At 36.7% G+C, this 16,665-nt stretch overlaps 2 protein-coding genes across 5 annotated transcripts in view; both read right to left on the bottom strand.

Annotated features, from left to right (window-relative positions):
- Positions 1-5,653: 5,653 nt before the first annotated feature.
- LOC126705653 (uncharacterized) lies at positions 5,654-6,282 on the bottom strand. The gene is made up of 2 exons (XM_050404764.1): positions 6,151-6,282; positions 5,654-5,992 (listed from the first exon to the last, which is right to left on the bottom strand). The coding sequence occupies exons 1-2, from the start codon at positions 6,280-6,282 to the stop codon at positions 5,654-5,656; spliced, it is 471 nt and encodes a 156-aa protein (XP_050260721.1).
- Positions 6,283-12,697: 6,415 nt separating this feature from the next.
- Positions 12,698-16,665, bottom strand: part of LOC126715955 (DExH-box ATP-dependent RNA helicase DExH7, chloroplastic) — a 40,436-nt gene continuing 36,468 nt past the window's right edge. For all 4 annotated transcript variants that reach the window (XM_050416819.1, XM_050416820.1, XM_050416822.1 and 1 more), the window contains exons 33-34: positions 16,162-16,284; positions 12,698-13,423 (exon numbers count right to left, since the gene is read on the bottom strand). In XM_050416819.1, coding sequence (XP_050272776.1) covers positions 13,343-13,423; positions 16,162-16,284 — 204 coding nt within the window. In that variant the 3' untranslated portion in view covers positions 12,698-13,342. The remainder of the gene's footprint in view (positions 13,424-16,161; positions 16,285-16,665) is intronic.

The following is a 16,665-nucleotide window of genomic DNA, read 5'->3' as shown; positions in this document are numbered from 1 at the left end:
GAAGAGCTCAGAAGAGAAATCCATGAGGAAGAGCTCCTAGTTCGACGCCGACAAAGATCAGGTTCCTTGAGAAAGTACTCTTCCTTCCATAAACCAATTTCACCCCTCTTCCAATTTCACTCCTCTCCCACCCTAACACCTCTCTTCACATAAACCCATTTCACGACTCTTCCAATTTCACTTGTTGGCCCATCTGTCTAATTCAAGTTAGCTTTATTATTTTGTGGCTTTCTTTTTTGGCTAATTTAAAATTTGTCTTTGATTAACCCTGATTCATGCATATAATTGAAGTGAATTTTTAACAATATGGGAAGCTTTTACGATTGCCTCAATTTTACATGGGTTTATCTTTTGTCTGTTTCTTGTTCTGCATAAATGGCACTAGCTTATAAGAGGAATTCGATTGTGAGGCAAATACGTGGAGATGTGGCTCAACTGATCAAAACTGGGCTTGAACAAATTGCCTTCCCCTAGTTATTCTAATGAATTCTCCACTATGAGTTTATTCAAGCACTCCTCTGTTGTTTCCTCTGTTTTCTTTGTTGATTATAGAATTTCTTTGTTTTTAAGTTTTATTGCTTGCCTCAAAGTTTTTATAGGATTTGTATAAAGTACTATAAACCAAGTTTCCACAATAACTTGATTTGCAATCTTTGGTCATGTTTTGTCGTTATAAAGTTAACCAATCATTCATGATAAAGCCTTGAGTTAGGTAATGGTCATTTCTTGACACATAAAGTGCTGAATCACACAAAGATTGAGATAGAGAGAAACTTAGAAACAGGAAAGAAAAAGTTATAGAGTACACAAAATTAATTGTGTTCTTAGCTAGATTAGCAATTATGATTGAGGATGTGGTCCCATTCATGCATACAACAATAATAGGACTTAAATAATATTAACTCCAACTTCAATCTGATTGATAATTGAAATTTATGCCTGGTTTGGTTTTGAAGAGTCATAAATGTAGAAGTTATACCTAAGAAAATGGTGGTTAATTGCACAGTTACTTAGCAAAAGTGCTTGCAATCTCTTGTGAAAGATAATCAAAATATGTTATAAAGGTAATAACATAGAGCTTCAAATGATTTCTTTATTTTTCTTAAGTGATTGGTAAAACTTGAGAGCTAACAATTGTGAAATTCTAGGGTTTGAGGTAACGTGGGTATGAAATCATGACTTTTTCAGCTAATATGCAATCTTTTGCTTTGTTTTATTTTTCTGTATTTAATTGAAGGAATTCAATTGTGAAATATCTAAATAGCATCCTGCACTTACCAAAGCTAGGATTGTATTTGCTTTCTTGTTTGTAGAATTGGTTTCTATTATAGTTACCAAATTTTTATTGCAAATTTTACTTATAGCTTCAAGAATTTGTTTCAACAGGCCTACTTATGTGATCATTTTTTAGCTTTTTCAAGTTGAGCAGCTCATTAAAGACGAAAGCATAGTGGCATTGTATGAATTGTTGGACCATTTTTGTGAATCAATCCTCGTAAATCTTTCTTATATCCGAAAGCACAAGTATGGGACTACAACATCCTCTTTCTAAAGTCACCCCTCCCCACCCTCTTCTTGTTTTTTTTTTCCCCTATTTTCTAAGTTCTTGTGATCTAAAACAATGATCTTTTATTGTAATTTTCCAACCTCAGGGACCATCCGAATGATATTAATGAAGTAGTTTCAAGTCTTATATATGCCTCTTGCACTATAGTTTAAAGAAGATTTTTGTTTTCAAATCTTTAGAGATCAAGAAATATATTGGTGTTTCATAGGTCATTATTGTGTAAACATGCTCAATTTATGATAATTCTAATGTGTAATTCTTGGGGGTCATGTAGACCTGTTTATACGATGGTGTAAAGTGAGTTTGTTGTACTATTTACTAGTCCAAGCCAACATAATATCTACTGCCAGCTCCTATCAATGTCGAAAACGAGTAACTATCTCTTCAGTTTTAATGGCTATTTTTGTGATGTTGACAACTGCGTCATTAGGACGTCCTTGAAACTTCATACTTTTGGTTGGAGGTTTTATAGTTGTTGCTATTGGTCGCTAGTAAGCACCATGTCTAAGTATTGGCAAAATATTTGTGTTGTGCGTTAAAGAATCAATTCGTTGTATTCCTATTTATGTGTTGTATTTTATTGTACAGGATGATGACCGTGCATACAAGTTCTTCAAGTGGTTAGACACCAACATTTGTTGTACGTGTGGTGCAGCCACAACACCTATAGTTATAGCCAAATTCAAGTGATTAGAGCATGCGGTGGAAGTTGCTAATGAACAGTTGAAGCAAGCACACACCTTGACAAACGCAGCATTGAAAAGAGAGCGAGTTGCAAAACAAAAGGTTGAAAGAGCCAAGACTACATGCATGATTTCTGAAGAAAAAGCAAAGAAGTTTAAGATAGTTCTAGTAGTCTTATGGGTCATGTTTGTAGTATTGCTTATCTTGTCTACTGGGTTTGGGGAAGTCGAAATCAGACAAAGGTGTTTGCCATAATGGGATGTGTGTATGTAATAATACAGACTTGTATTATTACATTTGTTTTGTATATTAATCGTACAACTTATTCTGTATTGCAAGTAACAATTTATGATATGTATAAAGTTGTACTTCTGTTATATGTGGAGACATTTGATGGAGATAATGTTAATGGCCAAGTTGATGGAGATTGTAAGTTTTGTTGTTATATATATGTGTGTATGTATATATATTATATTTATTTATCTATTTACACTTTGCCAGCAATTGATAGTTAGGGTTCTTGGTGTTTTTATAAAAATTTGAGGGTAGATTTTTTTTTTTTTTTAATTCCTAGCAAATTACTGTTGCAATCTTGAAATCTTTTGATTTTATCTCTTGTTCATATAAGATTGGAGTCTATTCAGAAGACCCCTGTAAGCTTGAAATCTAATGTTGCAATACTGATGAGTTTCACATGTAAGGATATATACAAATTCATAAATTAAAGGTATTACAGTCATGTCAGATACATGGGGATAAAATGACAACAGAATTTATAAGATTACCATGGGCACGGGTGTATGGCATCACTTACTTATATCCCTTTTCCCCTTGGCTTAAAAAACCTCAAAAAAGAAATCCAGAAAGGAAGTTTTGGAGATAACAGTTCAAGTCCCTCAACTCTAATTGCCAGGGCAGTGAATTCAATCAGAGCCTTAAGGGTTTCACAAGGTCAAAGCAGCTGGCTTTAGGACTAAATAGGCTGGAAATATCAACCCCAACATCATACTGGTTTACAGATCATCCATTGAGGATGCAACAAAAAGGGTCATCAAACTAAAAGAACAAGTGCTCAAAGCAAACCTTCACATTAGATTTTAATGTTCACCCCATGTCTGCACCTAAGTGGAAGGATCTTCAACCATGGGGCAAGTTCTTTGGTAGTGACCATATCTAAATTTGACTATGCATATCACACATAATTGAAGGTTAACTAAATTAATTCATGACATGCCTCTTTTCCTTACAGGAACTTTATTAAAGACTTCTACTCTCTATAATGAATTACCTTCTCCCTCAATTCCTTACAGGAACTTTTTTTTTTTAATTGGGAAGTTGCAAATGCACCCAATGGGTCTTGAACTCATAACCTCACTCTCTACCTAGTACTTATAAGGGAGGAGGTGCCAGTTGAGTGAGAGCTCATTGGCATTTTTTTATGTAAATTATTCATTATAATATTAGCAAATAAACACCACAACAAGCTAGAAGGTGTGCTACCCTCGAGTTTAAGCCAATTGACTAAGCTTCGAGTCCTCGACTTGTCTATAAACAAGAATATCACAGGAAGAATTCCTGAAGAGCTTTGCAACTTGACAAAGCTAGAAGTGTTGAAGTTGGCAAGAAACTATAATTATGGATCACTTCCACCAGCTATAGGTAACCTTTCCTCACTCACTAATTTAAACTTGGGCACCAACACTCTTGGTGGTGCAATACCTAGTGAATTAGGCCACCTTCAAAATTTGAAGGAACTTGATCTTACTATTAACAATTTTTCTGGCATAATTCCTCCATCAATATACAACACTTCCTCTCTAGTTTCTTAGGCCTTAGCTTTAAACAACCTATAGGGTGAAATTCCAGGGGATATTGGCATTAGATTGCCAAATCTTTTACTTTTCAACTTCTGCATTAATAAGTTCACAGACAAAATTCCATGGTATCTACACAATCTAACCAACATAAAGGTCATATGCATGGCAAACAACTTTCTGGAAAGGACAATACCACCAGGCCTAGGAAATCTCTCATTCCTTGAAATGTACAATATTGGTTTTACTAAGGCTGTGTTTGGTTCGTGTAAAAGCATTTCCAGAAAATATTTCATTTTCCGGAAATGCTATTTTCCGAAAAGGAAAATGTTTCCATGTGTTTGGTTGCATTTCAAAAAATTTTCTGAAAAATATTTTCTGGTGTTTGGAAAAGAAGAAGGAAAAGACAAATCCAGAAAAACACAAGCCACAACCCAGAAAAAAAAATCATCAACGACGACAAATCCAGTCTGACGACCGCGCCATCGATCGCGATCCGAGATCGTGATCAACGACGCGATCCGAGATTGCGAACGATGGCGCGATCGCGATCTCGCAAAGGCGAGATCGCGATCGATGGCGCAATCTCGCGAAGCACCGTCGGTTCTTCCTCTCTCGCGCGCGGTCGTCGGATTGGATCGCGATCTCGGTTGCGGTCGTCGGTTCTTCCTTTCTCGCGCACTTTCTCTCTTTCTCTCTCTCTCTCTCTCTCTCTCTCTCTCTCTCTCTCTCTCTCTCTCTCTCCAAAAATACTTTGAAGTGAAAATGAAAGTGTAAAATGATTTCCGTAATCAAAGCCATTTTTTTTCGGTCAACGGAAATCAATTTCCGGAAAATATAATTTTCTGGACCAACCAAACACCCCCATTTCCGGAAAAGCATTTCCGAAAGTGATTTTCACCCAAAACAAACACACCCTAAGATTGTCAGTAATGACGATCTTAGTTTCATTACTTCTTTGAAAAATAGCACTCATCTCAGCTTCCTTGCAATTGATGGCAACCATTTTGAGGGTGTGATTCCATAATCAATAGGCAATCTTTCTAACAGAAGACCATTACAAAGGAACTTTAAAATAACAAAATCTAGGGAAAATTGGATGTTACGTTACTTAACACCATTTTTAATTACTACTAGAATAAAAAGAGTATCCAACAGTTATATACACACCCATGATAAGCATAGTTTCTGCCAATATTTTTATTTATTTTTTATTTTTAAAAAGCAATAGGTATATATGGAAAATTTGATTACTACAACACCATTAAAAGCAACCCCTATCAAAACAATCTCCTTTCCTTCACCAAAGCTCGGGGTGCAGTTGGTGCTATTTCTGTAGTCACTGCAGCTAGAACTCCTTACAATGACTATGTGCTACAAACATGTGCCTAACATCTTGGTTTCCTATGAAGAAGAAGGAGCTAAACATATGAAGGGGATCATCCGATTGCACCCCAGGAAGACTCAAAACCATGTCCATAACTGCTTGAACCTCAACAGTTGCTGTGGAAGCAAATGGTGTACGAGTACTTACACTTCTACTTTCAACAATAACATCTGAGATGTTCTTCAAAGAGTTGGGCATCGCTTACACAATTGAACGCTTTTTTCTTGGTTTCTTGTGAATTCCCCTGAAAAGGTAGACATCGCTTGTCAAGCTTTTTCCCTTATTCATTCCCGGTCCTGTCCTCGACAATGATGGGCCTTCAACCTCCATTGGGTCAACATCCGCAGAAGGTTGATATTGGGGGTCAACAAATTCTTTGCTACTAGTGAAGTCTCCAGACCCTTCGGTGCTTTCCTTTGGTATTTGACCACTTGGGGTCCATGCATTTTTCCCCATTGCAACCATGCCTTTAAACATGATTTCCATGGAAGCAATATTTGGCAAACCTTTCCTGTGAATGGTTGTTGCTTGGGGACATGCCTACATGTGTACAACCAATAGTTACGGCACAATATAGTTGTAGACAGATGAGATTATCACAATTATGTAAAGTCAACTAACCTTAAGCTTTCGGGCCCACCACTCATCAGTACCTTAATCCTCCCAATGGTGGGCCCGAAAGCTTATGGTATCAGTGCCTCAATCCTCCCAATGTCAGGATCATAACCCAACCCATTCTCACAATCAACAAGCTGCTTCCATACCTTGCAAGATTTTCTTAGATGATCCCATTTGTTTTTAAACTGCAGGTGAGACACCACTTTGCCCATTTCACTCAACTGCTTAATCACTGCATCAACCCCTTCCTTTCAAAAAGATCCTCCACTCCTCTTGCCTTTTAGGACTTGAGCAGCACACAAATCACAAAAAGCTTTTAGTTCCATTGGATCTTTCCACTCAGTTCTCACATCATTACCAGAGTCCTTCGATTTCCCCTTTACCACGTTTTCTACAACGAAATTTTATACTCATTGAGGCATTTCAACAAACAGTTTGTATGCATATCATAATCAGTTACATGGTCACATGAAAAATGCAAATTAAACTCACATTGTCCAAATACAAACAAAAGCAAGAAGAGAAACACACAAACTTACACGAAGGAGAGAGAAACCCACAGATTAATTTCACTAAAAACACAAAAATCACACACAAAAGTTGAACACAATTGATCCTTAAATGAAGAACACAACTTACAGATAAATGTAGAACACCAACACATCAGAGAGTATGAGAAGTTAGACACAACTTACAGATAAATGCAACGTCTCTTGCCATAGTGGCGGCAACAACGTCTCAAGTGGAGAGAAGGTGGGCTCAAGCGAAGGAAGAACAGAGGGGATCGAGTTCGTCTGTTCCGCTTAATGGTATTACCGTGTTTCCTCTATTTTGATGGTTTATTAGTTGGTGGGTAGGTGCAATTCATTGAAGAGGAAGAGGACGGAGCATTCACGCACATTGAAGACATCTTTGGCATAGTAGTTGAGAGAAAGAAGAACACCGTTCTAAGAAATTAGTCGTTGGAGATGAGAATCCAACGCACCGTTTTGTGAGAAATCATCTGCATTTGTTGTTTCGTGGGTCATGATGAGTGTAATAACAAAGCGCACCGTTCAAAACCATTGTAGCAACGCACTTCTCCAAGAGTTGTGGGTCATGTACAATACATGCATGCCTAGTTTTATTTAAACGGTGCGTTCAGCCAAAAAATTTTGCATTTTTTCTGAAGTCGTGGGCGTTTATCTTGGAGAGCATTGTAGCCATGGGTCCCTCAGTTTAAAACGCCAAACGTAGATGTGGGTAATTTTCAGTGCAATCCAAACTCACACTCAAGGATCGTTATTAGAAAGTTTGTAAATGAGTCAAACTTTGTTGAATACTGAATGTTTGATTTTGGTTAAATAACAAAAGTAAAATGTTTAAGTCAACTTGAGCTCGAACTAGGTTTACAAATAATGTTCAAACTCAAGCTCAATTAAAAAAAAAAAATCTATAATAGCTTGAGCTCGGTTTTGGCCCAGCTTGATTCATTAATTAAGTTGCTCAATATCAAGTTAAAATTTGAACTCAGTATCAAATACATGAGGTTGAGCTCAAAAACATGTAATCAAAGTTTTAATCTTAATAAAAAAAAAATAAAAAAAAAAGCTTAATAAAAAAGGATAATACACTAATTAAAAAATTAATTTTTCATCCATGTGTGAAAAATGAGAAATTTCAAAGAGAGAGGATCTAGATTATGTACTTGCGTACACACATAGCCATGAGGTGAGATGAAAGGGTTAACAATAGGTGAGGATTGTGATAATGGTTGTGCAAAGAAAGAGAGAGCTTAGTGATGTTTGAAGTTTGAACAATTGAAAAGAGAGAGAAGTGGTAGTGTGAGAATATTTGAAGAACCAAGCTTCTTGAGGAAGCCTTGTTGAAGTTCTTGAGGTAGAGAGATGCTTGTTATTTGTGTAAAATGATATTTGAATTAAAATGCAATGTAGAAAGCCAAAAATTGAAAGAGGAAAGGGGGAAATGACATATCATTTGGTTTGTTTTATATCGAATCTTAATGTTCACGAGCATTTTTTTTCCCTTGAACTTGGCTTGTTTATTAAACAAGTTTGAAAATAAAGGTTCAAGCTATGTTTGTTTAGAAATAAATAATCTTTGTATTTACCCAAGCCCTAATTGTTCATGAATTGCTCAATTGAGTCGGTTCATTTATAGCCCTTGTTTGTTTATAGCTTTAGGAATCGAGTGTTTGGATTGTATAGTAGTGCATGAATTGGAGCATCTACTACCAATTCAATTAAAAAGTTTAATTTTAGTCCCTCAAATATTTAGTAAAAGATGGCAATTTAGTCATTTCATTAATTTTCATAATTAATGATAGAATTTCAACTTATGGCATGATATTTGCTCTTTATCATTGGTTTTTGGTGTAGATGAATTCAAACAACAAATCTCTTATTCAAAAACAAAAGATTTTACTAATTGAGCTAAAGTTTGATAATAATTTTGTCTCCCATTCAATTGTCCTTCCTTCCATTCTCATTCATGTTATACATGACAATCTCACATTTTTATAATTTTCTTTTTGGCATTTTTTGCCAAAAAGCATAATTTTAGGAAAAATGCATCCCGCCAAACTTCTTTAGTTATGTATCACTTTTTTTGGAACTCAAGTTTGTCAAACTCGAGTTCCAAGTGAAACTAGTTCCAAACATTATGGGCTCACGTGACAATCTAATCAAATATAAAACTTGGAACTCGAGTTCCAAAAAAGTGATACATACCTAAATAAGTTTGGTAAATTGCGTCTCTCTTAAAATTTTTCCTTAAATTATGCTATTTGGCAAAATTAGCCTCTTTTTTTTTTTTTTTTTTTTATCTTCTTCTCTAGCCTCTCAGGCCGCCACCTCTCTCATAAGCATCCCAAACCATGCTCACTTGCTTCATAGTGGTGAGGCTCATTGGCTAAGGGCAAATGGGATGGTCCATTGCGATCTCCCTATGGATCTGGTCTTTAATGACCTATGGGCCATATATTCTCACTCAGGCCTTGACACCCAATAACCCGTTGCACACCTCAATTACCCAGGTCTCTTGTCGTTTCATTGAAGTTTGAAATATTATAAAACTCGTTGAGGGTAAAGGGGACTTAAACATGATGTTTACATGAGAAATAACAAGTTACAAAACTGGTTGACAATAAATCAAGCAAGAAAATCAACACTTTTTTGAGACCTATTGTAGATTTGTTTAGAAATTGAACTTGATTCAGTGACTATTACTGAACTCATTAAATCAAGCAAGAGCATGAACACCTTTTACTTTTAGAGACCTATGGATGAGTGTAGGTACCTAATATGGAGGCTTGTGTAATCCAAGTCTCACCACATTTACAAAGAGGCCAATGGTTGCGGGGATGTTCTTACCAAGAGAGGATTAAAAATTTGATACATGCCTGCAATCTCATTGCATTAGCAAAGTTATAGCAATATAACTTTTTAGCACCACTAAATATAGGATCCGGATCCTCTCCATTTCCCTTTGAAATGGAGAGGGTCTAGTACACGGTGAGGATTTTTTTTAAAATGATCAACGCTCAAAAACGTGTCACGTCATTTAAAATGTTAACACAAACTTAATTGGGGTTAGACACTTAAAACTAAAGGCTTGTTTAACTCAACCGGACAAACTCTTTCTCAAATCTAAATATTTCAAACTCCCATCTAAATATTTCAAACTCTCTTTATCAAATCAACAGAAAATGTTTGCTTCCCATACGTTTTGATTTTTTTCATTTTTTGTGAAGCAAATGGGTATCGCATCTACAAACCTTCTCCCTCTCTCTCAGATCGGCAATGTTGTGGATTTGGTGGTTTGCTCTCTTTCTCTCTCTCTATCAGATCGGTGGCTTGGTTTTGTTCTGTGGAGATCGGCGGTGCTATGGTGGTGGGTTTGGTATGGGTATTTTGCATGGTGGGTCTATGTTGGTCTGTGGTGGTGCTGGTTTACTGGGTCTATGATTATTATTTTTTGGCGGTGGGTTTACCAATGGTGGTGGTGTGTAGTGCAGCGATGGTGGACTAGGGTTGCTGGGGTTTCCTTTTTTTCTTTGATTTTTTGTTATGGGTATTGTGACTGATTTATGGGTAGCCTATGGTGGCTGATTTTTTGTTGTGGGATGTGTGGATTTAATGGTGGTGGTGGTGGGGATGGGTTCGCTGTGGTGGAGATGGCTATGGTTTTTGGTCGAATTTGGGGTCCATAGGTCGGATTTGGATGGTTTGGATCAGATTCTCACTCTCATGAGGTATACACTAGATTTGAGAAAGAGAGTTTGAAATATTTAGATGGGAGTTTGAAATATTTAGACCTGAGAAAGAGAATTTGAAATATTTTTGTCCGGTTGAGTTAAACAAGCCTTTAGTTTAAGTATCTAATCCCAGTTAAGTGTGTGGTAACATTTTAAATGACGTGGCACGTTTTTGAGTATTGATTATTTAAAAAAAAATTCTTCACTTTGAAATGAAGTGGATCCGGATCCTAAATATATTAGTAGAGCCAAAGCCAAATAATTTGGCCCCACTACTTTTATTAGCTGTGCATGGTTGCTTAAAGGTAAAAATATATATATATATATATATATCGTAGGGTTCACACTAGTTTAAATACTTTATTAATTTCCGTTCTTTTCCCTTATTTTTCTCTCTTCCTTTTCAGTTCATCCCGTGCTCTCTCTCTCTCTCTCTCTCTCTCTCTCTCTTATTTCTTCTCCACTCTTCCCTCACCGACCTAGCTCGCCCATCACCAATCTCGCCTAGCCCAGCCACCACAGACCCACATCGCCGATCGCGCATCTTCCTCCATTCGCCGTTCTCTTCCAAGCCGCAAGCCGCAAGCCGCCGCTGCCACCTATCTCTCTTTGCTGTGATTGGGTTTTTTTTGTATGTTTTCATATGAGGTTGGAGGCTGTGGTGGCTGATTTTAGCTATGGTAGTGGTGGTGGTGGATGATTTTGGCAGTGGATTTTATGGATTTTGGTTGTAATGGTGGTGGATTTTGGCTTTTACCTGGTTTTGTGGATTTTGGCTATGGGTTTTGTGGTTTATGGTTGTGGTTGTGGTTGTGGCAGTTGGTTGTCATGGCTAGTGGTTGTGGTGACTGGTGGTGATGGGGTTGTGGTTTTGTTTTTGTTTTTTTTTTGTTTTGAAGATCTCATGCACAGTATTTTGATTTGAAGATAAAGAGTGACCAGAAAAAAATCAAGCTCAGTTTATCAATCCACATTCTGATTACACCAAAAAAAAGAAGAAAAGATAACAATCTGTTTAACTTTAATGAGGAATTGATCCCCAAACTCAAATTTTTAGTTTATTTTATTTTCCATGTTATTTATTGTTAATTTTAGCAGTAGTGATATTGTAGTAGGACAAAAAATTACCAGGTTGGATGGTAATCACACTCACACACACGTGAACAACAGACAGAAAAACCCAACACCATCTATCTAACCTTAAAAAACATTATGCACTGTCGAATCTAATCCCCAAAAAAAAAAAAAAAAAAAAAAAAAAAAACCCAGACGCACGCACGCACTTTACACAAAACAGTCAAAACACGAATTAAAAAAGACAAGCACATAGATTCACCTCTCAGAAAAAGAGAGAAATCCCATCTTCTCCAAGATCGAGTACATATATATATATATATATATATGTAAGGATCCAGTACATCTCGTTATACAGAGAAACACGGTTGAGAGTTTGAGAGACTAATAATATTGTTGCAATGTTGCAAGTTTGTTTGTTCTCAACCGTGATTACTCTGTATAAAAATATGTATTGGACCCGATTGAGTGAGACACACCTTGGCTTTCTTTTCTTTCATGGTCATATGCCAAAAGAAGAGGTATGCTGCAGCGCCGTACAGAAGAAAAGAAGGGTTTAGTCGATAGATAGTGTGTGCGTTTAGGGAAAAGATAAGTATTTATAGGCCCTGGGTTTTCTTGCGTAGTTGCCTAGGTTTCTACTAGGAACACCTTATTTGTTTACCATGGGATATTCTCATCTAACGGTGATCACGATAATGGGCCTTGATTTGGGAATATTGTTTTTAGGTGGGTTCGTTCAATCAATCATGGCCGTTCAAAATTTTATAAGATAGAGGAAAAATAAAATAATAATAATAATAATAAGAGAAAATTTGTGTACGCAACCTTTGTGTTAACAGTAGTGAGGTGAGTTGCGAATGTGATCGATCGTGAATGGTAAAGAAGCACAAAATTGTGACGGAAGAAAAACTCAAAAAGGGAATATTTTGTCTATACCATCAATTTGTTGATAATTTTTTTTTCTTTTTTGGATTCGCGTAAGTAATTAGCTTTGATTTTTTTACTATTATTTCTCTCTCTAACCAAGCTCTCTTTCTCTCTCTTATAGAGATAAATGCTTAATTGATTCATGAAAATTAGTAAGTAATATTTTAATATAAAAAAATTCATAAATAACAGCTTATTTATTAGTATATTTTTGTTCATCTGTTAAGGTTTCTAGAGATTGAGAGAGAGTTATAATCTGCTTGTTAGTTTTACTCATTCCATACTTCCTGTCAAGATGACGAATACATCTTAAGATAATGAAAGATAACAGATAACTACTAATAACAATCCAAAAATAAGGATAGCAATAATCAGCCAATCTCATGCTTCAAATTGATCTCATCCTAAATAATTGGAATTCTTTTTGATCAAATTGATCTAACAGATAGCAGATGGAATTCTCAGCAACTTGAAAATTTCAGTTCCTGCGTGTCTTCAAATGCATCATCCACGGCTTTGAAACATAATAATTTTTTTTTTTTTTTTTTTGGGTAAATTACAATATACTGAGTTTAGTGTTTAGATTTTGTAAGATGAGAACAAAACCTAATACCCAAGTCAAATCAAGTGCAAATCCTTGATTATATCAATTTGGGGTACATTGTTTAAGCCAAATGTTGCATCAATGACCTGATAGTTGTTCTCTTTCAGTGGACCTTCCTTATGAGTAAAGGAACTAGTCCTCCGGTATATGAACTGCCAAGCCTGTCGGTCATTTGCAGTATAGACGAGGATGGGCAACATGCTTACATTGTAAGCAGTTATCTCCAAAACAGTGGTTGAGTTCATGTTCAGTTTTTTTAAGGCAGCAGCAAGTAACAACGTAATGCTAAGGGGCACACATGAAGGAGCAAAAGTGTGTGCCTCCTCATGAACTGCAAGACTGCCTGTATGGTATCCTTTCTTTAGGCCAGCCATAATTTGGAGAAAAGACATGCTCTACTTTTCCTTGATTACTTCAGCGGGGGTTTGTCTTCCTCTACCAAGAAGTGGATTATAGACTTGACCACCTCATTATTGACAATAGTGGCATCCTGAGAAATAAAGAAAACATTATGCATCCTTCCAGGGTTGAATGCAGTGGCATGAAATGATAAAACAAGTACAAGAAACAATGAGATTGTATTACATGGCCAAGTATCAGCTCGAAAAAGAAAATTTAATTGCTCAAGAATAAGAATTCACACAATCAAAGTCTACAAAATGTAAGAATTCCCTGTCTGTTGGCTAGGCTTAAAATGATGCACACTTGAAAAGATGCATTAATAAATTGTAAATTCAAAAGTTTTGTTAAGATATTACAGCCCAGAAATCAGAGGCAGATGCATTTTAGGGCATTGAGGGAAAAATTAAAAAAAAAAAAATTTGATAAGTGAGGGAAAAACTTAATTTGACTTGGGGGATAGACAACCTATGCTTCATGGGTAGCATTAGGCTAAGTCAGCCTACAAGCCTTCCCAAGTAAATTGTATTAGAGATGAGTGAAAAGTTAGCAAGCTTGAGTGGCCTCAGTTTTAGGGCCTAGCATGAACTATGAATTGGGCATGTATAGATACTGCTAACAGAGCAGCTGAGACGTCTTGTATCCATGAATTAAGGAATGGCAAAAAGAGCATTCTGTCTCACCTAAGGAATTACAAATAAAGTGATTGTAAATTGTATTGTTGACATTGACTGAGCCCATTGGGAAAGATTTAATGATGAATTCAAGGGCAAGCATGATGGAGCAGTAACTAGTTTGAGAACATCATTTTTAAGGAGAGATGAATTTTCTAATAGATGAAGCTTTTAGATCTTATATATATATATATATAATGCATTAATTGTGGATGAATTTGCTTCACATATAAGAATGCTTTCTTATAGTTTATCTTGTTAGAGTTGAGCAATCATGTTTATTATGCTTGACCTGCTGATGCTATAGCAGGCTGCAGTCATAAATGTTGGTCACTGGCTTGCAGCCCCATAACAGGTACCTGCACAAGCTAGAATTAATTTCCACTCCTTAGTATTCATGTCTTGAGGTTCAGTACTTTGACCCTAGCAAAGTCAAAACCTTAGTATTTTCTAGTCATTGTGTGGAACCCTGCCTACGTTTAAGAACGTTACCATCCACACCATTTATGGTGCAAGAGTCCAACGTTGTAAGAGAAAATCATCCAGATGGTTAGACTCTGCATAGGACTGACTTTGAGGAGATCCAGAAAGAGACATTGATGTTTATTAATGGTGGACTAAATGCATGCTGATTACCCTGACATAATGAATATTTTCTTTGCTGAATATAGGACAGATGGCAATTGTTCTAAGGATAGATTGTACCAGTCAGAAATAAGCATGTTCTCACAGGTTGAAAATAACATCAAAGTATACAAACTTCCTTTCCCTTTTGCCTTTACCTGGGAAGGTGGCTAATCGTATGGAGAAGCTACAACGAGATTTTCTGTGGAGTGGCATTAATGGTGAACATAAATTACACTTAGTCAGTTGGGCTCAGGTTTGTAAGCCGTTGCAGGTTGGGGGGTTGGGTATTAGACGATTGAGGACTTTTAATTCTGCCTTGTTAGGAAAATGGTTATGGAGGTATGGCATGGAGACCGAAGCTCTATGGAGGAGGGTTATTGAGGTGAAATATGGGAATGATTGGGGTGGTTGGTGCACGAAAAAGGTGACCAGTGCTTATGGTGTTAGTTTGTGGAGACATATTAGGAGTGGCTGGATGAGTTTTTCTAAACTCCTTCTTTTTGATGTGGGGGATGGTACTAGAGTGAAGTTTTGGAAGCATGTGTGGTGTGGTGATCATACTCTCCAGGAGGCTTTTCCGGAACTTTACTGTATTAGTAGAACAAAGGATTCTTCAGTAGCGGAGGTTATGTGTTGGTCTGGTGGGAGAATTCATTGGGATGCTAAATTTCGTCGTCCTCCACAGGATTGGGAACAAGAATCCTTTGATCTGTTTATGGATATGGTCTACTCTACGACGGTACGGGGTTTGGGTCCAGATCGGGTTTGTTGGAAACCAGCAAGGAGTAGAGGGTTTGAGGTTCGAGGATTCTATCTTTCTTTCTACCCTCATACCATCTTATCTTTCCCTTGGAAAATAATTTGGAAATCGAAGGTTCCTCCAAGGGTTGCTTTCTTTTCATGGTCTGCTTCCTTAGGTAAGATTTTAACAACAGATAACCTCCGCAAACGACGTGTGCTAGTTCTTGATTGGTGCTATATGTGTAAGAAGTGTGGGGAGTCAGTTGATCATCTTCTTCTTCATTGCCCCATTGCCTGTGAGATGTGGTCGTTGGTGTTTTGTTTGTTTGGAGTTCATTGGGTTATGCCTCAGAAGGTTATTGAGTTGTTTGAATCTTGGCAGGGTAAGTTTGGACGGCATAGAAATATAGAGTTGTGGAGAATTGTGCCTCATTGCCTGTTATGGTGTATTTGGTGCGAAAGGAATGCTAGAAGCTTTGAGGGATGTGAACGCTCTTTGTTAGAGTTTAAGTCTTTTTTTTTACACACTCTCCTGGATTGGAGTGTGGTATTTTGTCATTTTTCTTGTTCTTCCCTTCCTGTTTTATTTGATCGTTGTAACCTTGGTTATTGATTTATGCCCCCATAGTACATCCCCAATGTACTCGGGTTGGCTGTTTTCTTTTGTTTAATAAAATTTTCGTTACTTATCAAAAAAAAATTTGAAGCAAAATAAATAGTACATCTTGCTTTCTAATTAGCACCTTCAAAATCGAATGTTAATAAATTGGAGCAAAATAAATGGTACCTCTGGCTTTCGAATTAGCTTCTTCAAAATTGAATGAAGAGTTAATCGTAGTTCCTTGAACAGAACTGCAATTTGGGCTGCTGCTGTCAGTTTTAACCATCCATCTATGATGACCAGTCCAGTCTGCATTAGAAAATCAAAATACTGTTGCAAAAGGAAGATGGATAATGAAAAGCAAAGGAGCACCAGATAATATTTAGCATTCGAATTTCAAATGCCATCTGTCTTTCAGTCAGGTTTGTTTGTTTTTTTTTTTTTGAAGAGCAGTCAGTTAACATCATAAGAATGAACATAATTTATTGGAAAGCCAATGCAAGATTAAGAGGTACAGCCAGGATTTCCAAATTATGAAAACCAAAATGGGGTTTGAATGCAGTATCTTCTTTGTTGGTCCCTTTTTTTGGTTCAAAAGAAGGGGGAGGGGGGAACTAATGCATTACAATCAGCAAAATTGAACAGTAAAATTAAAAGATTGGGAAAACAAAGGAATATGACCTAGGGGTC

Source organism: Quercus robur, chromosome 2 (genome assembly GCF_932294415.1).
Source record: "Quercus robur chromosome 2, dhQueRobu3.1, whole genome shotgun sequence".
In the NCBI taxonomy this organism is placed as follows: domain Eukaryota; kingdom Viridiplantae; phylum Streptophyta; class Magnoliopsida; order Fagales; family Fagaceae; genus Quercus; species Quercus robur.
This window is presented reverse-complemented; position numbering and strand designations above follow the sequence as displayed.